This window comes from Mauremys mutica, chromosome 23, assembly GCF_020497125.1.
Source record: "Mauremys mutica isolate MM-2020 ecotype Southern chromosome 23, ASM2049712v1, whole genome shotgun sequence".
Lineage (NCBI taxonomy): Eukaryota > Metazoa > Chordata > Testudines > Geoemydidae > Mauremys > Mauremys mutica.
Genome location: NC_059094.1, coordinates 11,261,992 through 11,282,825, shown reverse-complemented (window position 1 = coordinate 11,282,825; position 20,834 = coordinate 11,261,992). Strand labels below are relative to the sequence as shown.

At 55.1% G+C, this 20,834-nt stretch overlaps 1 protein-coding gene across 1 annotated transcript; it reads left to right on the top strand.

Moving 5' to 3' along the window:
* The first annotated feature begins 5,970 nt into the window (after positions 1 to 5,970).
* Positions 5,971 to 20,516, top strand: LOC123355233 (trophoblast glycoprotein-like). Its single transcript, XM_044997471.1, has 3 exons — positions 5,971 to 6,121; positions 6,767 to 7,061; positions 18,946 to 20,516. Exons 2-3 carry the CDS (start codon positions 6,778 to 6,780, stop codon positions 19,781 to 19,783), a joined length of 1,122 nt encoding a protein of 373 aa, XP_044853406.1. The 5' UTR covers positions 5,971 to 6,121; positions 6,767 to 6,777; the 3' UTR covers positions 19,784 to 20,516.
* Positions 20,517 to 20,834: the final 318 nt, after the last annotated feature.

Below are 20,834 nucleotides of genomic sequence, written 5' to 3'. Positions count from 1 at the left end.
CATCCCTGATCAAAAACACGGTAGAAAAGCTGAGAGATCCCGCTTGGCCATGTAGCTAAAACCCTTCAGTTCCCAGCACATGGGAGCTCAGTGCTCCAAATCCAGCGCAGAGGGAGAACTCTGTGATCGGCACATGAAAGGAGAGAACAGGAGAGGAGGGCAGAGAGCACTGGGAATAGCTCTGGTGGGAGGAGATGAGGGGGAGTTTGGCCCAGATGGCCTTATGGAGGCTTGTTCTCAATCTGCCACTTGAACTGAAGTGATGACAGGGCTGAGCACAGCCCTGGTGCCTTCCACTGGGCCGTAGGACTCGCATTAAAGACACATCACCACACCCCTGTGAGGTGGGTAAGGAGTCGCTTCACCCAGCATTGAAGTGCAGCCACTTCTGGGTGTGTGCGGGGGAAAGATAGCAACTGTTTAACAGTGCACGTCAACGCTGCATAATAACAACACTCCCTGCCTCTTAGTGCGTTCCAGCCCTTGATTTCAAAGCACTTTACAAAGGAGGTCAGTATAATTATCCCCATTTTACAAATGAGGAAACTTGCCCACGGTCACCCAGCAGTAGAACTGGAAGTAGAACCCAGATCTCCTACATTCAAGTCTAGTGCTTGATCGACTAGGGCAGGCAGTGAAGGGAAAGCCTGGATCCAGTTGAAACGGAGAGGGGGCCGAATGTTAAAGTGAGCCCGGCCCCAGGCCTCATGGCCCTACTCTTAAGAAATGTTTGTTTAATGGCTGCCTGCAGTTAGGACCTTAACTTTCCAGCTCATCCCTGGGCACCACGTGGGACTCTGGCTCCATGTTGACTCAGCAGGAAGACTCTCACATCACCTGCAGCGACTCCGTACTTCTTGGTGGTCGCCCTTCCAACTCCTTACCCAGCCCGATCAGCTTGTGAGATTTAGCAGGATCACGGCAGCACAAGATGGGAGGGCGGAAAAGCTGTCAACCATTAGAGCAGCCGAGAAAGGAGGCTTCATATGAATGAGATCATACTGATTTGTACCAGTCCAAGCAATACTCTGCTAAGTGGTCCCACCCTTCCAACTGGCAATTTAGCACATGGGTGCAAATAGGTTTTGCGATGAATCTCTCCTGCTGGGTTCTAACCCCTTCATCTGTGACACAAGACGGAAGCACTGACACCGACACCTGTCTCCTTCTTTGCAGAGGGTGGAGATGCCCTCTTTGATCCTGGGGGTCTGGGCACCCTGGCTAAGGGTAGAAGTTGCTCTTAGAAGACTCTCAAGTTCTGGGTGGTGGTTTTTCTGCTGGTCACAGATAACTAGTGCAAGATCCTTGGGCTGAACACCAAGGTTATAACTCAAGACCAGGTTGGCCATGTGTCAAGCTCTGCTTCACTAGTTTGGTATGTAGTCAGCAGAGGTGCTGCTCTGACTCCGCTCAGGGGGCAGGCATGAATCTTGATGTTAGTGATGGGAAATCGAAGGATATCTTCCATAGGGGAGAGTAGTGATCACTGCTAGTAAGCAAGACTTTGAGAAAGTCCGAAACCATCACTCTAACACCAAGAAACCCTGCTCTGCCCACTTGGTACAGCATGGTGCATCGGCTGCTTTCTTGGTTCCAGGCGCATTCTGGGAATTGCAGATCAAATTACCTTTAGCAAACCTTTTAGCTTGAGGGAGATGATGATCCCCCAAGTACAGGGGCAGGAGGTGGGTATGGGTTCACCCTCCATCCCCCTGCATGCCATAGTGTCCAGCTCCATGGGGAGCACTGCATCTTGGCGCATAGGTAGGCCTGGGGACAGCAGTGGGGGAGGAGGAGTGAAGGCGGAAGCATTGATTCATTGGCCCTTGCTGCCTGCGGCAGGTGTGGGGGGTGGCCACTGGTACTGCAAAGGTTACTGATTCCATTGCTGCTCTGTGGGCTGCTCAGGATTCCACCCCAACTTTGTGGGATCCCTGCACCAACCCCATCTATTTGGGCTTGAGGTAGGCAATAGGATTTGCTCCACCTTTTCTAGTGTTAAACTCCTGCATTCTTGGATTGTGCGTTCATGACATTCACTCCCCATTCATTTCAAGACCGCTCCCAAACTTACACTGAGGCTAATGGGACTATTCATGTGACAAAGGGCTGCAGGATCAGGACCCTGATTTCACTCTGCTTTCTTTTCTTCACTCATCTAGCACTGGCCTCCTTTCTGTCCCTCCCTGGGCGGTGGAAGAACATTCTCCTCTGCAGCTCTCGCCACCTGGAACAGCTTCCGCGTCATGTCTCTCTCCACCTGATCCACTCTCCATCTGTTTTCACATCTTGGCTGAGCACACAGCTTGCATCCCTTGCTTCTGCACCTTCATTTCTCTCTCCCTCTGCTATTCTTTCTTAGCTGTGAAAGGCGCTATACAGAATGAGGTTATAGTGTATTACTGTAAGGTGACCAGATGTCCCTGTTTTATAGGGACAGAGCTGATATTTGGAGTTTTGTCTTATATAAGCACTTATTACTCCGCCACACCCACCCCCGGTCCTGACTTTTCACACTTGCCTTCTGGTCACCTATTACTGGCAGGTCTGATCTGTTTCATTGAGTGGGGGAATTCAGATCAGGCTCTAGGGCTAGGAAGCCAAGTCATTCTATCCCTCGGCATCCCTGCTACCAACTTGGCAGCACCTTCTGATCTGAGCAGAGCTGACCCTTACCCTGATTTATAAACCTGGCAGGAAACAAAATACTTGTAACATTGAAAATGTCATTCATCTTTTCCATCTTCGTGGGACAGTGAGTCACAAAGGAACAGTCTGTGACTCCTACTGGCCTCCTGGGCATGGGGCCTCTATTCCAAACGAGAAATCGAATGATATTCAGCCCACCCGCTAATTCCTTGGGCTGACACACCCTTTAGTGCTTTGTGATAAATCTATATAACTGAGGGGACTGAACAGCTCGGGGCATTAGTGATCCTCTCTCGGAGACCAGCCTGAGTCCATCCTGGGCTGGGAGTGATTAAAAGTCATTCCCATCAGATGGCTGGTCGGTGGCCAAATGAGTTTGGTGAGTCTGACTCCAGTTTAGCACATCTCCATCACAAAAAACACAGTTAGAATCAGCACTAACTGGTCCCCTGCCTGGCACTTGTAGAAAAGCCAAGGGCTAAATGACAAATGGAAACTGAGCTCTCCTCTTGCTCCCTCCAGGCAGGCATTAGGCACGCTGGAGGAAGCTTGCCCTACCTTCTCCTTTGCTGTGCTTGCATGATGCATGGAAGAGAGGCCTTCAGTCTCCAGGGCTGGTAAGTAGTTCCATGCAATTCTCTGTGTGTGGGAGACTTTCCGGGTGAAGCCTTGGAACCTCCTGGCCCCCGAGAGTCCGTAAAGTGCTTTTCGAGCCTTCAGGATGAAAGATGCTATAAAACAAAAATAGTTATTAGATGCTGCTGCAATGACTTACAAGGAATTCTTCTACCGCTGGGGACTTTGGGTCACACCAATAAAATGTGAGAGTAGAGACCTGAATTTCTTAATGGAATTGTTTTCTCTAAAAAAATGTTGTAATCCAGCGTTCTGTCTGTGGTGTAGCTTCCTAGAGAGTGTATATAGCTTCATTCATTACAAAATATTTAACAGATTGTTTGTTTGAACAGAAGACAGATTGAATTTTATCCGCCGTCTAATGCCAAAGTTAGCATCTTCATTTCATAACACGGTGGAGTCCTGGTCCATGTCTGGGTTACAATAATATAAATAATTTCACCCATTATCAATCAGTCTTTCTCTTTCTTTCTTTCTTTCTTTCTTTGGTTGTGTGAAATTTCTCATTACAGGTTTTGTCTTTTAACCTAATCTTCAGATGATGTTGGATCTTGGAAGAGCCAAGTTTGGTTCATGGTCTAAATTATGACCATGGTCCAGGGACTAAACGTAGCAAAATGCAGAGGGAGGGAGAGGAAGTGAACATGTCTTTAGGTGCATCTGGTGGTTTAAATCATTGGGATTTTTTATGTGTTTACGTGTGTTGTTTCTATGTGTTCAGCCAAGCTAGAGGAGGATGAGGATGGGGGAATGTAACTTCTAGCTATGGGGCTTATCTAGTCTCCTTAACTATAGTATCTCAACATCTCACCATTTTTAATGTATTTATTCTGATAACACCCCTGTGACATAAGGCTTTGTTATGATCACCAGTGTACTGATGAGGGACTGAGACACAGAGAAGCTAAACAATTTCCCCAGTTACACAGGACGTCTTTCTAGGAAAGAGCAGGGAACTGAATGCAGGTTTCCAGAGTTGCAAGCTCGTACCCCAGTCATTAGGTTAGGGCCGGGATAGTCAATTATTTTTTTGTCAAGGTCCAAATTTCTTGATCAAGGTGTAGTCAAGGTCCGGACTCCAGAGAAAATAATAATAAAACAACAACAATTATGAGAATAAATAATAAAGATTTTGGGGTCCGCTCAAAAGCATCTGGTGGTCCGGATTTGGTGCACAGTCTGCCTCGTGACTACCCCTGGGTTAGGGCTTTCACTAAATGACACTGGGATACAAATGCCTGCTCCGGTGCTGGCCCATCATCCGCACAGCAGCTGCATTTTGCCTTGTAATAACCTGTCACTGAATCAGAAACAGGCCCAGGGGATAAAACTCCAAACCCAGGATGAAGCCATGTCCTAGGGCAGGTCCATACTTGCACTGTAGCTGCTGCTGACAGACCCGGGCTCTCTGTCCCTTGGGGATCCCCTGGGTAGCTTGTCTTGCCAAGTCATGATGTGCGTGTGGATGTACCGTGGCTTGGCCTGCCTGGCCCTGCCCGACTCTCCCATGTTTAAGAAGGATGAATTCAAACTGGGACAGGTACAGAGAAGGGCTACTAGGATGATCTGAGGAATGGGTCATGTCTTATGAAAGGAGACTCAGAGAGCTTGGCTTGTTTAGCCTAACCAAAAGAAGGCTGAGGGGAGATATGATTGCTCTTTATAAATATATCAGAGGGATAAATACCAGGGAGGGAGAGGAATGATTTAAGCTCAATACCAATGTGGACACAAGAATAAATGGATATAAACTACTGGCCATCAGGAAGTTTAGACTTGAAATTAGATGAAGGTTTCTAACCATCAGAGGAGTAAAGTTCTGGAACAGCCTCCCAAGGGGAGCAGTGGGGGCAAAAGACATATCTGGCTTCAAGACTAAGATTTGTAAGTTTATGGAGGGGATGGTATGATGGGATAGCCTAATTTTGGCAATTAATTGATCTTTGATTATTATGCTCAATGGCCTGTGATGGGATGTTAGATGGGGTGGGATCTGATTTACTACAGAGAATTCTTTCCTGGGTGCTGGCTGGTGAGTCTTGCCCACATGCTCAGGGTTTAGCTGATCGCCATATTTGGGATCGGCAAGGAATTTTCCTCCAGGGCAGATTGGCAGAGGCCCTGGGGGGTTTTCGCCTTCCTCTGCAGCGTGGGGCACGGGTCACTTGCTGGAGGATTCTCTGCACCTTGAGGTCTTTAAAGCACAAGTTGAGGCCCTCAGTAGCTCAGACATAGGTCAGGGGTTTGTTACAGGAGTGGGTGGGTGAGATTCTGTGGCCTGCCTTGTGCAGGAGGTCAGACTAGATGATCATAACGGTCCCTTCTGACCTTAAAGTCTCTGTGGTGTGTGTGGCTGTACCAAGGCTTGGCCTGCCTGGCTCTGCCAGACTCTGTGTGCAGACCTGCTTTGTGTGTGTGACTCGTGTCAGTGTCAACCTGCCTGCGAGCTGCCTGTGACTGATTTGTCACTCGGCGTGGGTGTGTCTGGGTGGGGGCCTGTCTGCCTGGCGGTGTTCGCCTGTGTCTGGCGGTCGGGTCCTGCGTGGGTGGGTGGCAGCACATGGCAGCTCGCCCCCCCCCCCCCCCGACGCTGCGGGCCGGATGCGGAGCCTCGGCTGCCGGGGGTGGGGGGCGGTTTCAAAGGGGCCGGGCCCCGGGGCAGCAGGTACCGCGGGCCGGGCGAAGGGGGCCGGCTGGAAGGAGGCGGGGGGCGGGCAGCGGGCGAGTCCCCTCCCCGCCGGCCCCGCCCGCTGCCTTTGAATCTCGTTCAGCCCATTGTGCGCTCGGCGGAGCCCGGTGGGAAGGGGAGCGGACTCCTGCCCGCGGCGGGCAAAGGGTGAGTACCCGCGGGCCGGCCCGGGGGAGGCTTCCCCCCACCCGGGCACTCGGGGGGCCGGATCGGGACCGGCTGGGGCGTCCCAGGAGAGGGGCAAAATGCCCAGAAACTTTGGGGAGAAGAGGGGGTGAGGGGTGTGCAAGGGGCCTGCAAATGGGCTGGGGGTTCAGAGGAGCCGGCGGGGAGTGGAGGGTGTGTGCAAAGGGCCGGCAGAGGGCAGGGGAGCTGGGGGTGCAAGTGGCTGGCAGAGAGAGGGAGGGGGAGCTGGGGGTGCAAGGGGCGGGAGGGGAGCTGGGGGTGCAAGGGGCTGGTGGAGAGAGGGTGGGGGAGCTGGGGGTGCAAGGGGCCGGCGGGGAGGGGGCAAGGGGACCCTAAGGGAGAGGTGTGGAGAGGATAGCGATCATGGGGGTATATGAAAGAGGGGGAGAAGGATCACGGGGGATGGGATACTGCTTAAGGGACGGGGGCGGGGGATAGGGAGTGCTGACCAGGGTGCAGTACCCAGGTCTGGGGTGCAGAGTCTCTGCACAGACCCTGGGCTGAGCCGGCGGCAGGTCTCTGTTAACCGCTCTCAGAGGAGGCTTTGGGGTGGGTTGGTTCGTTTAGCATCATGCTGGACTCTAGTGGCCCCCCCTTTGTCTGCAGGCGTGTTGGAAATGTCCCTCCGGGAGCCCCCCCCTGCCAGTCTGGGGTCCTGGGGGCTCCTGCTCCTGAGCCTTCTCCTTGCCCCGCTTGCCTGCCGGGCGTGCCCAGCCCCCTGCGAGTGTTCAGAACCAGCCCGGACTGTCAAGTGTGTCCTGAAGGAGCTGAGCGCTGTCCCGGCTGCCATCCCCGGGTATACCCGCAACCTCTTCATCACCAGCAACCAGATCGCTCGCCTCGGCAGCCAGGACTTCCAGGGGCTGCCCAACCTGGTCACCCTCTCCCTGGCCAACAACAGGTAACGCCCCCGACTGCCCGTGAGGCTGGGCTGGGAGATGGAGGAGAGAGTATCTTACGCTGCCCTAAGCACCGTCTGAGGAAATACTCTTTATTTTTACACTGTGCACTGTGGAACTCGCTGCCACAAGATGCTCCTGCAGCCAGAAGCTTAGCAGGATTCCAAAAAGGATTAGATGCTTATAATCAATAGTGAACATCCACATAACCCCCTATAAACCTGAAATAAGGTGGGTTTATTTCAGAAGGGATCTAAACGCTCATGCTTCAGGGCATGAGTCAGCTGCTCACTGGTGGGGTCAGGAAGAAACATCCCGTAGGGGCAGGGCATTCCATAGTTGCCCATTACGTGGTTTCTTGCACCTCCTCTGAAGTATCCCTCAGAGATGGTGCAGCAGGCTAGCTGGAGCACTGATCTGGCATGGTTATTCCGGTATCTGTAACCCATTTGTAAATGGCCATGGCTGTAGCTTCTTGGCACTGTACGCCCCTGCTGGTGCATATTTATACAATAGAAATATGTTGTAAATGTACACCCCAACCCTACCTCCATTTGCAACCAGTGGAAAATCTGCACGTGCCTTTGGGCTCTTGGTTTTGCTGCATTCAGATCCCATTGGCCCATTAACACAAGGAGCTGACCTCTGAGTGTCTGGATGGGCTAAGCAGGCCTGAGAGGTTAAGCACCATAATGCAGCTGATAAAGATACTATTGCATCCGACTCAGCTAGGAGAGGGGCTTCTGCTGCACTCCAGCTTTTCCAATGGGTCTGAGTCTTCACACCTAGAAACCTGAGCACCAAGCAGTGAGCTGCTCCTGAACCTTTAATTCTCTCCCAGGGGACTCAGCGGCTCTGAGCCTCAGTCCCATGAAAATGTCTAATTTTCCCATTGTTATAAATATCAAAAGTGCTGCTGGATCCCACTGGGGAATCTTCGTCTCCCGCTCTCCTGAGCCAGAGAAATGGGGCTCCCATGGAGTGTGGCAAACCTCACAGGGCCCAGTCCTGATGAGTGAGTCTGTAGGAAAGCGAAGCCTTGCAGAGCGCATATTGGCAGTGCAGCATTCTGGGAGCTATTTGGATTTTGCACCTGCAGGGCACGTTCAGGAGGCTGTTTGTGTCTAGAGATCCTAGGACCAATGCTGAGGAATCTTTCATTTTACCTTGGTGTGCACAGGAAGCCCAGATAGCAGCGCAGATCAGTGTGGTATAAATGGGAAGCCTGAGTCCCACTTCCCACCACCCGCAAGGTCTGATGAGCTCAGCGAAGCTGGCACGTGCACAATTAAATCTGAACTTGTCCTTCGCTCAGTGTGTTGGGAGCCCTTGGTGCACAGATGGCAGGCAGGGCATGCTGCTTTTTGGAGACCCCTGCCCCATGCACTGTGACGGATTTAAGGCTGAGCATCAGCTCAGCCTTGCTGGGGATGAGTTGGCTTCTGAAGGGTGCGGAGCTGCTCTAATGTGACTTTCCTGCAGGCTTCCACCAGAAAAACTTCTTGTGAAAGTGACATGAACTGTTAATCCAATGGCAAAGGAGTGGCCTTAAAATAGTTCTACTGGGAGCTTGGGCCGGGTACTGGAGGATGCTGAGCACGTCCTTCCACAGTTGTTGGGTCCAGATCAGGACTTGGGGAGACCCTGTGTGGTGACTAGCAGCACAAACTGCTAGTCCAGGAGCCAGAGAGAACCGCAGGACCTGTCTGTGCCTAGCAGACTCAATAAAGAATCCTCTTTCTCTCTGTTATAACTAAGCCTTCTCCCTTCCATGCTTCAGGGAAAGAACCAACCTCTAATCCAGGGGTTGGCAACCTATGGCACGTGTGCCAAAGACGGCACATGAGCCGATTTTTAATGGCACGCTGCTGCCTGCTGGGGTCCCGGCCGCTGGCCCCGCTCAGCCTGCTGCCGAACCCAGGCAGGCAGCGGGCTGAGCGGGGCTGGTGGCCGGGACCCCAGCAGGCAGCAGCGTGCCATTAAAAATCCTGCCTGGCCCAGCCCGGCCCGGCCCGCTCTTCTCCGCCCCTCCCGCCGGCATTTGCACATGCTTTCCTGACCTCCGTCACTTCCGGCGGGAGGTTGTGTTTCCGGGTTAGCGTGTCCATACTGCTACCTGGTGTCCGCGGAGGCTGAGCGGTCCCGGAAGAGGCTGCAGCGTCCATGAGGCCTGTAAGTGGGGAAGGGTCCTGGGTCCCAGCTGCGCCATGCACCCGCCCTGAGCATGGCCGGCCCCGCTCCCTGGCCTCAGGCAGGCTGCCCTGGGGTTGGAGCCCCGGTGCCGGGATGAGCTTGGCTCTGTACTGGGGCAGGCCACGTCCCACAGCCCAAACCCAAGCCCGGTGGCTGCGACTCGCCGCCTGCTGGACCCTGGGAACAGCTGGGTCGCGCCTCTTTCCCCACCCCAGGTCACTGGACCCCGCTCCCCTCCGGCATTGAGGGCAGAACCCAGGAGTCCGGAGCCCTAGTCTCCGTCTCCCCCCCCCCCCCCCCGAACAACTAGAGCCCAGCTGGAAACCTAGGAATCCAGAGTCCTCGCTCCCAGCACTCCTCCCCCGAGCATCAGACACCAGCCCCTTCCTGGAGCCCAGGAGTCCCAATTCCTGCCCCGCTCCCTGCCCTACCCCCGCCACCCCCCCAAGCCTCTGTCCTGACCCCTGCACCCCTCACATCCCCCAGTCTCCTTCCCTGACCCCTGCACCCCCCCCACGATCCCAGCCCTGATTCCAGCACTCCCACACCCCATGCCCTGACTCCTGTACCCTTCTCACACACACACCCAGCCCCCTGCCCTGACTCCTGCACCCCCACACATACCCAGCTCCCACATACCCCATGCCCTGACTCTTGCACCCTCCATATCCCCACCCCCACCCCTCACACCAAATGGGAGCTGCCCAGGTAAGCACTCCACACCCAAACCTTCTGCCCCAACCCTGAGCCCCCTCCTTCATTCTAGCTCCTGGCCAGACCCTACACCCCAACCTGCTCCTTCACCCCCAGCCCTGTGCTCAGTGCACTCCCACCCTCAGCTCAGTGCAGAGAGACAGGCAGAGAATGGGCTCGAACCAGGGAGAAGGTAGGTACCCACTGTATGTGGGCAGGGCCAGGACCCCAGACTGGCAGTGGGCTGAGCGGCAGCGGGCTGAGCCGCTCAGCCCACCACCAGTCTGGGGTCCCGACCGCCGGCCCCGCTCAGCCCACTGCCGCCTCGGTGAACGGAAACCCCAGGCCGGCAGTGGACTGAGCGGGCCAGAGGCGTAAGATCAGCATTTTAATTTAATGTTAAATGAAGCTTCTTAAACATTTTGTAAAAGCGGCAAAGAGTTCTGTGGCACCTTATAGACTAACAGTCTGTAAGGTGCCACAGGACTCTTTGCGGCTTTTACAGATCCAGACTAACACGGCTACCCCCTCTGATACTTAAACATTTTGAAAACCTTGTTTACTTTACATACGACAATAGTTTAGTTATATAATTAGTTATTTGGGCGGGAGGGATAGCTCAGTGGTTTGAGCATTGGCCTGCTAAACCCAGGGTTGTGAGCTCAATCCTTGAGGAGGCCACTTAGGGATCTGGGGCAAAAATTGGTCCTGCTAGTGAAGGCAGGGGGCTGGACTCAATGACCTTTCAAGGTCCCTTCCAGTTCTAGGAGATTGGTATATCTCCAATTATTACTATAATATAGACAGAGAGAGACCTTCTAAAAAACATTACAATGTATGACTGGCATGTGAAACCTTACATGAGAGTGACTGAATGGAGACTCAGCACAGCACTTCTGAAAGGTTGCCGACCCCTGGTCTAATCTAAGGAGTTAGGAAGAAATTTCCTCTGTGAGCAGGTTAGTCTAGAACGGCCCACTGCAGAGTTTCTTGCACCGTTGTCGAAGGTAGCTGGTGCTGGCTGCTGTCAGAGGCAGGATACTGGGCTGGCTGGAACGTGGGTCTGATCCGGTCTGTCCTTTCCAATGCTCTGTACCAGGAGAGACACTGCAAGTACTTTGCGGGGTCACTTGAGACTCGGGTTGGCTGGTCGGGTCTGGTCCTGTGCCGGTTTCACTGCGGGTTGTGAATATTTGTGCCTGGTATTTCTGAAGAGGCTGATTGAGGGGCCTTGGCAGTGCTGCCAGGGGGTCTCTCGGGCGGACGTCGAATAGGGATGCCTTGTACGGCTGTGCTCTGAGCAGCAGCGTCTGCGCGTGCTGGGACTTGGCCGTCTGCGCCGGAGAGAGTGCGAGGACCAGAGGCGGGTGGTGTCTGTAGCCGATGGACAAAAAGGAGTGAAAATCAGGTGCATTCACTTCCTAGAGGGTTACCTACAGGGACAGGCCTGCGCAGTGCGAGAGACGTGAATTTAGTGCGGCATTGACAGCCCTGGAGACTGGAGCACTCGCTTTAGCCCCCGAGCAGGCAGCAGCAGGAAGCCAGCTACCGTGCCAGTCTCAGGCATGGTAAAGGGTGTGCAGATTGTCCCTGCTCCTTGATCTGTTTGTCACGACAGCCAGCAAGGCGCCGTTTGTACCAGTGGTTTTGTGAAGGAATTGGGCTGAGATCCACCGACTCGTGTCATGCCAGCAGCTGAACGCTGTCAGATGTCACTACCATGCTCGGCTGGATGCAAACCTGCGTCCTAGGAGAGGAAGGCTCCTTACTGGGTCCCTGAGTCTCGGTATGGAAGGGTGAAAACAGGTGGGAAACCAGGAGCTGTTCTGGCGAGGCACTGCCAGACTGGAGCAGACTGTGGTCCACCTAAGTCAGTCTCGTCTGCCAGTGCTTCAGGGGAAGGTGCTAGTAACGCTGCAGTAGGCACAGGCACTCAGGTAAGCTTCCCCTCCATCAGACGTCACTTGGGGCGGTATAAACCCTTCCACATGCAGACCTCCTCTGCCATCCGCATTCCAACTCCCCTTCCATACGGGGTCCCAGCAAGGCACAGAGCTAGCCTTGATGATGCAGGGGGCAGGTGGGAAGGGGAGGCTTGTCTGGGTGCTTCACCTCTAATGGCACCCGCCAGATGCTGCCTGGGTGGACCAGCGTCTGGCCAGTGCAGTGATCCCTACTGGGCTGTCAGGTCTGGTGAACAGAGCCATGGCCTGCGTTTGAACGCCCACCAGGCACTGGCACCCTGCGGCACAGCTGTGGCCTGCCAGGCCTTTCCAGAACCGGCGGGTTTCTGAAGAGCCTGGGGCTGTTTGGTTTGGTTCAGTAAATTGGGGTCAGGGTCTCCCCCAGCATGGAGGCGAAGGGACCGCAGGAGAGAGCGTGGCACCAGCTCCACTTCCGAGCTCTGGCGTGGAGCTCTCCAGTGCCCCAGGCTTTTGGGCTGATACGTCCTGCCTGTCCCTGACCTAGTGCTTAGAACAGTGTCGGGCAAGGCTGGCAGAGTTTAGAGGAGCCCATGGCTGCAGCTTTCCCTGCTTATCATCATCCTGTGTAGGATGCGCCTGTCCCTGGGTTTGAGGGTGAGGGGCTCACGTCCTCAGGCCAGGCCTAGCTGTGGAGTTACAGGACCACGGTCACGAGCTGCCAGAGGATGGTGGTTGGGGACCAGTATATGGGGAGGAGAGGGGCCAAAGGGCACGGGGGAGGTGCCGTGGGGAGGAAATATTTTGTGCCAACGGCAGTAGCTGGTGTAGGAGAGCGGAAGGGAAAATCCACCATTGTGCTCCTGATCTAAAGAACGTCTTGGGCTCTACCTAGCAGGGATGGCTGCAGATGTTCCCTGGGAATGGTGGCCACCTCCTCTCTGCTCCTTTCCTCTGCCTTCCCCTGTTGTTCACCCAGCCCCTCAGCTGAGTTTCCATGTTCTCACCGGCTAGGACAAAGGCAGGAGCAGCTGGGAAAGCCATCTGCAGGGAACGGAGCTGGGAGGCAAGCGGGGAATATCTGCCGTCTCTTACCAACGCTTCACCCCAGCTGTACCGTTGGTTCAGCTGAACCTGGGAGGAGGTCTGGGAAGTGGCTTTGTTCTCATGGCATTCCTTGTTACCCAGGATGCCTCTGGGGCAGACATCCTGCTTGGCCTGGCGTAGCTGTTCTGCACTGAGCACGTATCCGGGCCCCACTGATCGGTGACGTGTTCTGGCACCGGCAGTCGTGCTGGAGCTGGCGTCACGTGGCCCTTATTCCTGGCCTTTCTCCCCTCGGTCTTGGGCCTGGGCTCCCCACATCCAGCTCTGCTGGTGCACTTCAGTCCTGACCCATTTCCGCCTGGGCTGGTGATTTTTGTGATCGGAACAAAATACACTGGGAACTGAGCTGAGTCCATCCGACTCATGTCACTTGTGTCCTCAGTAACTTTTCAAAGCCGCCCCTCGGAGGAGAAGAGCCCATGGGTTAGATCATTGAACCAGTCAGCCCCTTTTGCATGGGCCTCTTTAAAAGATCCCCTTGGTATCCGCTGCCAGATCAGGTGTGTTCAGCAGGGAGCGGAAGGTTTCAGCATGACTTGGGGACCTGTCTCTGCTAGGTCAGTGCAGGCCAGGCTCCGGTCGGCCGCGTGTGACGGGTGCCTGGTCCCCATGTTCTTTGTCTCTCCCACCTGGCCGGTTCCACGGGATCGGCGCTTCTCACCCCACCGCCAGGGAAAGAGAAGTGCTGACATTGCCATGGCAACAAGCTTACAGGCGATGCAGCTTGGAAACAGACCCTGGCGGGGCTGATGCTGTGGGAACCTCTCTCTTTCTCGGCTGAGACCTGCCAGTGCTCTGCGACCGGCTGGGGAGGAGGTCGGTACCACTGCCTGGGAATCGGCGCCCGGGTTTTGATTGGGACTGACTGGCTTGCGGACGAGGCAATGGGCGAGCGAGCCTGGATCTCTAACCCCCAGCCCGCCGGCATTGGTGAGCGCAGGCTGGACTGTCAGGCGGCCGGTCAGTGGCTGATGCAGATGGAGTCGGAGTGATTCCTGTCCTGAGTGGGCAAGTATCCACATCACTAAAACCACCTGCCCATTGGCACTAACAGGCCCCATCAACCCAGGGGCCCAAGGCTGGCTGGACCATGGGCTCTGCTCTCCTCTCACTAGCGCCCCCTCTGGCTCAGAGCCCAGGCAGGCTGGCCAGGCTGTGGGGAGCAGGGGGGCTGGACCATGGGCTCTGCTCTCCTCTCACTAGCGCCCCCTCTGGCTCAGAGCCCAGGCAGGCTGGCCGGGCTGTGGGGAGCAGGGGGGCTGGACCATGGGCTCTGCTCTCCTCTCACTAGCGCCCCCTCTGGCTCAGAGCCCAGGCAGGCTGGCAGGGCTGTGGGGAGCAGGGGGGCTGGACCGTGGGCTCTGCTCTCCTCTCACTAGCGCCCCCTCTGGCTCAGAGCCTAGGCACGCTGGCAGGGCTGTGGGGAGCAGGGGGGCTGGACCGTGGGCTCTGCTCTCCTCCCACTAGTGCCCCCTCTGGCTCAGAGCCAAGGCACGCTGGCCGGGATGTGGGGAGCAGGGGGGCTGGACCGTGGGCTCTGTTCTCTTCTCCCACTAGCGCCCCCTCTGGCTCAGAGCCTAGGCAGGCTGGCCGGGCTGTGGGGAGCAGGGGGGCCGGCACTGCTGTCCATGCTGTCGCTGTTCCCCTGGATAGAAGACTTCAGCCTCCAGCACCTTTCACCAGCACATGATCCTGAGGAGCTTCGGGATCCGGCGCTGGCCTGAGAAGGAAAGGAGCAGGTGCCTGATGTGGTGCAATGACCCTACCATGCCTCTGCAGCAGATGGCCAGCTGCAGCTCAGCCCTGGAGCAACTCGCAGCGCCCACTGGCCTGTTTGGGGGGCAGAACTGCAGTGCATTTGCTTACACAGAGGCAGTTGGGGGGTGGGCTTCCACCAGTCATGAGTGACCCTGCTCCACCCCGCCAATGTGATCTTTGGAGAAGGCCAGGTCTGCTGCTGCCCAGCCAGCCCCGTGCCCGGCAGGGGGACGATACAAAGGCCTTGGAATTTATTACTTTCTTTTGCGTCTCTGTTCACTCTCCGTGTGGTGTGCGGGCGTTTGGGGCACGCTGGCAAACCAGAGCTAGCTAGTCCGCTTGGGGCAAGGAACTCTGAGCCCAGCTCCTGGGTCTGTCGCTGGAATCATAGAGCCACAGGGTTAGAAGGGACCGCCAGGGTCATCTAGTCTAACCTCCTGCCGAGATGCAGGATTCGCTGTGTCTAAACCACCCAAGCCAGGTGGCTACCCTGGGTAAGCCACTGTCCAATCAAGTCACCTACCTTTTTTCAGAAGTAGCCTCTCATTTTGGCTTTACTCTCTGGGTCTCAGCTTCCTTCTCGCAGGACGGTGGTGAGGGGCCGATGGTACTTCCTGCTGAAGGAGGATTGTGAGGGGTAATGCATCGGCATTTGCAGAACTCCTTGAAAGGTGCTAGAAGCCTCTTTAATAGTATCCTCTTGTGATGCAAGCCCTGTGGCAGAGATGGGACTGGTGGCAGAGATGGGACTCTCAGCCGGAGAACCAGGCTGGGCTGGAGACGGTGCGGGTGAGGGAGTGTGTTCCCGTGATCATGCTGACGGGTGTGTGCCATGTTTAACACTGTCAAATGGCTCTTGCGTCACACGCAACCTTGCAAAAAGATGACTGGGAAGCAGCATCTGTGTCCTGCTCCTGGAATGTGATCTGCAGCCCATGAGGTCAGTAAAAAGACTTCTGTGGATTCAGTGGGGTTTGGATCAGGCCCTTAGTTGTGAGCCCTTCATGGCACGTACTGCATCTTCCTATGTGTCTGTACAGCACCTAGCACCATGGGCATCTGATTCTGATTTAGAGCCTTTGGGCACCACTGCAGTATAAATAAAGCAAGTTCCATGATCTCCAAATACCCAGCGGAGTAAGGAAGCGGAACCTGCTTCCCAGTTCCCGGTGTCCCATTTATCTACCAAAGAAATTAACACCAACTGCCAGCCCTGCTTAGAGTCCTTGCTTCTCTGCTGTGTGCAGGCAGGGTGCTGGATCTGCTTGCAAAAGGAATGGAGACTTGGGCAGAGGACAGCCCCAGTGATTGTCTCGGTGGGTGTTGGGAGGCTGCAGTTGTCTCCTGGAGTATTTCTTTAGCAACTGGACTAGGCAGCTGGGTGGCTTAATGTCTAGGCAGAAATCTTGCTGTAGCTTCTCCTTCCTGGGTGGGCCTGCATATGCCCCCACAGTGGCTACAAAACCCTGCAAAGGGGCTAAAGCTGGGTTTAGCCACAGGGGCAGTGAGCCTGGGCACAGAATGGGGAGACGTGGCTGCCATCTTAACACAGTTTAGTATTCAAAGGGTGGCCAAATCCTGGCCTGGATGAAGTCAATGGGGGTATGTCTACATGGCGATTAGACACCCGCGCCTGGCCCGTGCCAGCTGCCTCAGGCTAAGGGCTGTTTAATTGCAGTGTAAACGTTCACACTGGGCTGCAGCCCAAGCTCTGGGACCCTCTACTTTGCAGGGTCCTAGAACCCAGCTCCAGCCTGAGGCCGAAGGTCTACACCGCATTTAAACAGCCCCTTAGCCCGAGTCAGCTGGCACGGGCCAGCCACGGGGGTCTAACTGCAGTGGAGACGTACCCTGTGCATCTTGCCATTGGTTTCCGTGGGAACAGGATCGGGGCCTGTCATCAAAATTCTAGGCTCTAGTTCTGTCTAAGCCAGTGCCTGAGCTACTGGGGTGTCTTGGCTGTTGGGGCAGAAGGACTTGAACCTGCTGCTTGTGTCTGTTTAAGTAGGAGGGGTGCTTAGCTCAGAGCTCACGTTTCCCCCTTGATTGCGTCTGGGTTCTGTAAAAATAGCTCCTCTGCATCATGAAAACCCCACTTTCGGAGCCAGGGGTGCCTGGCAAACTGTAGTCAGTTAGCCTCCCGATGCGCTGATAAGGTCCCTTCACCCATCTCTGAAATCCAGCCGCCGCTTGGAAGCCTCCCAAAATATTCGCCTGTAGCTAAACGGAATGGGTTGGATTCCGTCAGGAGGAAGTGAGTGGAGCTAGACGAGGTGTTGGGTCCAGTAACTTCCTAGAGAGGCGGGTCTGACTGCAGGTGACCAGGTAGGGGAGCAGCTGAGTTCTAAGGCGTGTTCAAACACAGATTTAAAGGACCAGCGTGTGGCAAAGCTCCGCACGCACAAGCCTCGGTTTCTGAGAAGTAATTTCCAGTCTGTTGCAGTCTCACCTCTGTCTTTGGCCAATCTTTAGTAGAATTTCTTGTGTTGCAAAGTAAGTGTTAGCGCTGAAGCTGTCCTGAGCCGCTCCATGCAGGAAAGCTGCTCCGTCTGGTTATGACTCGGGAGGGTGGGACTGAGACAAACCGCTCTCCTTTCCCTCTAATAATCCCATGAGCCACGAGGAATTGGGGCTGTTACCTGTGCCTCACGCAGCCAGAAAACAGGCCTGACTCTCCAGTGACCTGGCTAACTGCAGTGGAGTTACTCCTGATTGACACCCAGCTGAGTGGGAGGAGGGTCAGCCCCTATGTTTTTATTGTATGGAACCAGAATCGTCCAAGGAACATCCCAAATCCACATGAAAGACCCCTCTGGGATCAGTATGTTTCCAGATGTCACAGGAATGTTATGGGCCTTCAGCCAACTCCTTTGTGGGGGGAACTAGGCCCTGTGCTAATAGAGAACTGAGCACCCTCAACTCCTGTTGAAGTCAGCGGGAACCACAGATATTCAGCGGTTTCCAGGATCAGGCCCAACGTTAGCCCAGTTAAGGGCAGGAATAATTCATACTCTTGAAATTGACTTAACACTAAGTGGCATCCCCCAGCCCCCTTGGAAAGGAGGAGAGGAATAAACAGTGCATGCAAAGGCCTTTTGGCCGCCCCGGGCCCCTTTGTCACTCACATGCGGGAGGCATGAATGATGAGGAGGATCTGGAGTTAATCACCTTCTTGGAGGGTGGCTGACTCCTGCAGATCCTCAGGGATGTGTTTCCACCCACAACCATTTGCATTTTGGAGACCAGCATGTGCACATCTGACAGTGGAATTTGGTTCTGTGGGTGTGATTAAAACTCTGCTTCTCTTAAAGGGACAGTGGCAAGTTTCAGACTAACACTAAGTCCTTCTGTGGTGGTGGTCATCCCACACCTCTCAAATCCCTTTACAAAGGTGCTTAAGCTCATTCCCATTTTACAAGTGGGGAAACTGAGTCCAAGCGGAAGTGATGTGACTTGTCCAAGGCCAGACAGTGACTCAGTGGCAAAGGTGAGAGTAGGAAACTTTTTACTGAAGAATCCAAGGGCCGGGCACATACAACCTGTTGCATGAAATATCTCCAGAGGAAGAACCAATATGTCCTTATACAAGCAAGTTTCTTGTATATAGTTGCAACTGGAGTCATTCCCTTCGAGATGCAGGTGTGTGTGGAAGAAGGAAAAGATGCAAAGGTTCTTGTGTGTCCCCGGCAAGCAGGAATCCCAGCGTTGGTACTGAGAGCATGCAGGCTCCTCTCAGAGGAGAGACCCCAGGTGATTAATGAGATTGTCTAGGCCTTCTAACCAGTGGTTGGAAAAGCATCCAAAATCGGAGCCCACTGGGCCCTGCGCTCTCGTTAAATGCGATGGGACAGTTAGTGCACGCAGGCGGTGCTGCTTGCCATCCCTACAGGCTAAATCCTCCGTTTGCTGCTACGTGGGCCTCGCCAACGTATCTGCAGCTTGATGCCGAGGGGAACACCCGTAGAGGTGCAAAGGGAGTTCTTTCTCCAGGGCCCATTCACACCTGCCCCCTGGGAAATGGACTGAGACCCAGCAAACTCATTGCATACAGGCATTGACTAGTCACGGAGTGGAAAGAGCTTTAGAGCTGGGTGGGAAGGGTGACCTAGAGGTGAAAGGCCCCAGCTGCGAGGTGCTGGGCCGTTGCCAAGGGGTGGAATCGGAGCCTGGGATATTTGACATGAGCATGACCATTTCTCTCTTCCCACCCCAGGATCAGCGCTGTGGAGTCACATGCCTTCTCTGCCCTCCCCAGCCTACGTTACCTGGACTTGAGCAATAACCGCTTGGCTACCATCCACCCCGATGCTTTCAACTCCAGGAACAACTCCATCCAGGAGCTGAACCTGAGCCGCTCATTCTACAACTCCTCCACCATCCGGCCCGTGGCAGCCGCCATAGTCCAGGGCGGCTTCCGGAGCCTCTCCAAGCTGGAGCTGACCAACAATGAGATAGTCTACCTGCCGCTGGGCATGTTCTCCAGCCTCCGCAGCCTCCGGCACCTGGACTTGAGGAACAACTCCCTGGTGGACATCAAGAACTCCACTTTTGCTGGCCTCGACCTCGAGCACCTCGACTTGACCTTGAATGCCCTCAAGACCCTCCGGATTGAGGCCCTGGCTGAGCTGGGGAGGCAGCTGCACCTTCGCCTCTTCCTGAGGGAGAATCCTTTCGTGTGCAACTGCGACATTGAGGACCTGGTGAGCTGGCTGAATCAGAGCCAGCAGGTGGCCGACGTGGAGAAACTGGCCTGCGTCTTCCCCCAGCACCTCCAGAACACATCCCTGATGGACCTGGCCGGGGCAGAGCTGGGCTGCCACTCCAGCCAGCACAGCCAGAACACTCTGCAGACCTCCTACGTTTTCCTGGGCGTTGTTCTGGGCATCATCGGCATGGTCTTCCTCTTCGTGCTCTACCTGAACCGCAGGGGCATCAAGACGTGGGTGAACAGCACGCGGGACGCCTGCCGCAACTTCATGGAGGAGTATCGCTATCGTTACGAGATCGACTCCGACCCCCGTGTCACCCAGGTCTCCACCTTGGACATATGACCACGTTCCTCTCGGGAGCCCACGGGGGGAGACTCTTCGGATGGCTTTGTGAGCTTTCAGGGGTGGCCTGGTGCTACCCATCTCCAGAACCAATTCATCTGCCTGGTGATGAGCTGTGACGCTTCTTGTGACGGAGTTAGAACTTTTTTCTTCTCCTGTTTGAGGGACCTTGCTGGGGGGAGGGGGAAGGCGCAATCTCCCCCTGCATGGTCTCTCTTGCATTGTATTCCCGGCCCTCGGGGAACCCCTCTGGCAGTGGGACTCAGCCTTGGGCAGATCTCTTTGTGGGCATTATAAAGCGGACACAAGACAGGGATTTCTGCCTCCCTTTGGCTTCAAGCTTCCATTCAGGTACTTTTGGGGTGGGAGGCTCTATCCAATGCAGGGAGTTGCTGCAGTGGGAACACAAGAACTGCCCCACGGGACCAACCCACCGGCTCGGTTAGCTCAGCGTCCGCACTCTTCTACAGCATCAATGCAAACCTTGGAGCTAACGCAATAATAAACCTCGGGGGAATGTGGGAGATTCCTTCCTAACCCCAGCTGCCGATCGGCCTACGCCCTGGAGCAGGTGGAGCAAGAGCCCTGGGGACGGCTCGTGTAGCTTTGAAGCCACTGCTGCCGGTGGAGGGAATGAGCTGTGAAAACCCAGGGCAGTGTCTGGAATGCCCACTAGGGGGACCCATGCCAGCAGTGGCAGGACAGCTGGGATTTCACAAGTATCCTGGGATGAAGGGGCTCTGCTGGCTGAATCCTGGGGACGCCAGCAAGTCCCTCCTCGCGCAGGCGCCCCGCAGGAGCTGGGCTGGGAGGGAGGGGGAGTTTTACATGGGGGGGGGGATTCTTTGAGGGGTTTTATTACTGTACATATTGTAAACCAGGGGAATGGGGGAGGGGGGATTTTGTTTTTCTCAATGCACTGAGCACACGGAATAACCATCCCGGCTGCTGGCAAATTCCTGTTATGAACTAAAGCCCAGATTGTTAATGCTATGGCGACGGTGCTGCACGCGGTGTCATGACGCCCAACTAACTTAGGAGCCCAATCGCA

Bases quoted from the DNA above. Each gene is read 5' to 3' on its own strand.
- LOC123355233 (XM_044997471.1), top strand. From the start codon at position 6,778: ATGTCCCTCCGGGAGCCCCCCCCTGCCAGTCTGGGGTCCTGGGGGCTC. The intron at 7,062-18,945 runs GTAACGCCCCCG...TTCCCACCCCAG, and splicing joins CTCTCCCTGGCCAACAACAG to GATCAGCGCTGTGGAGTCAC.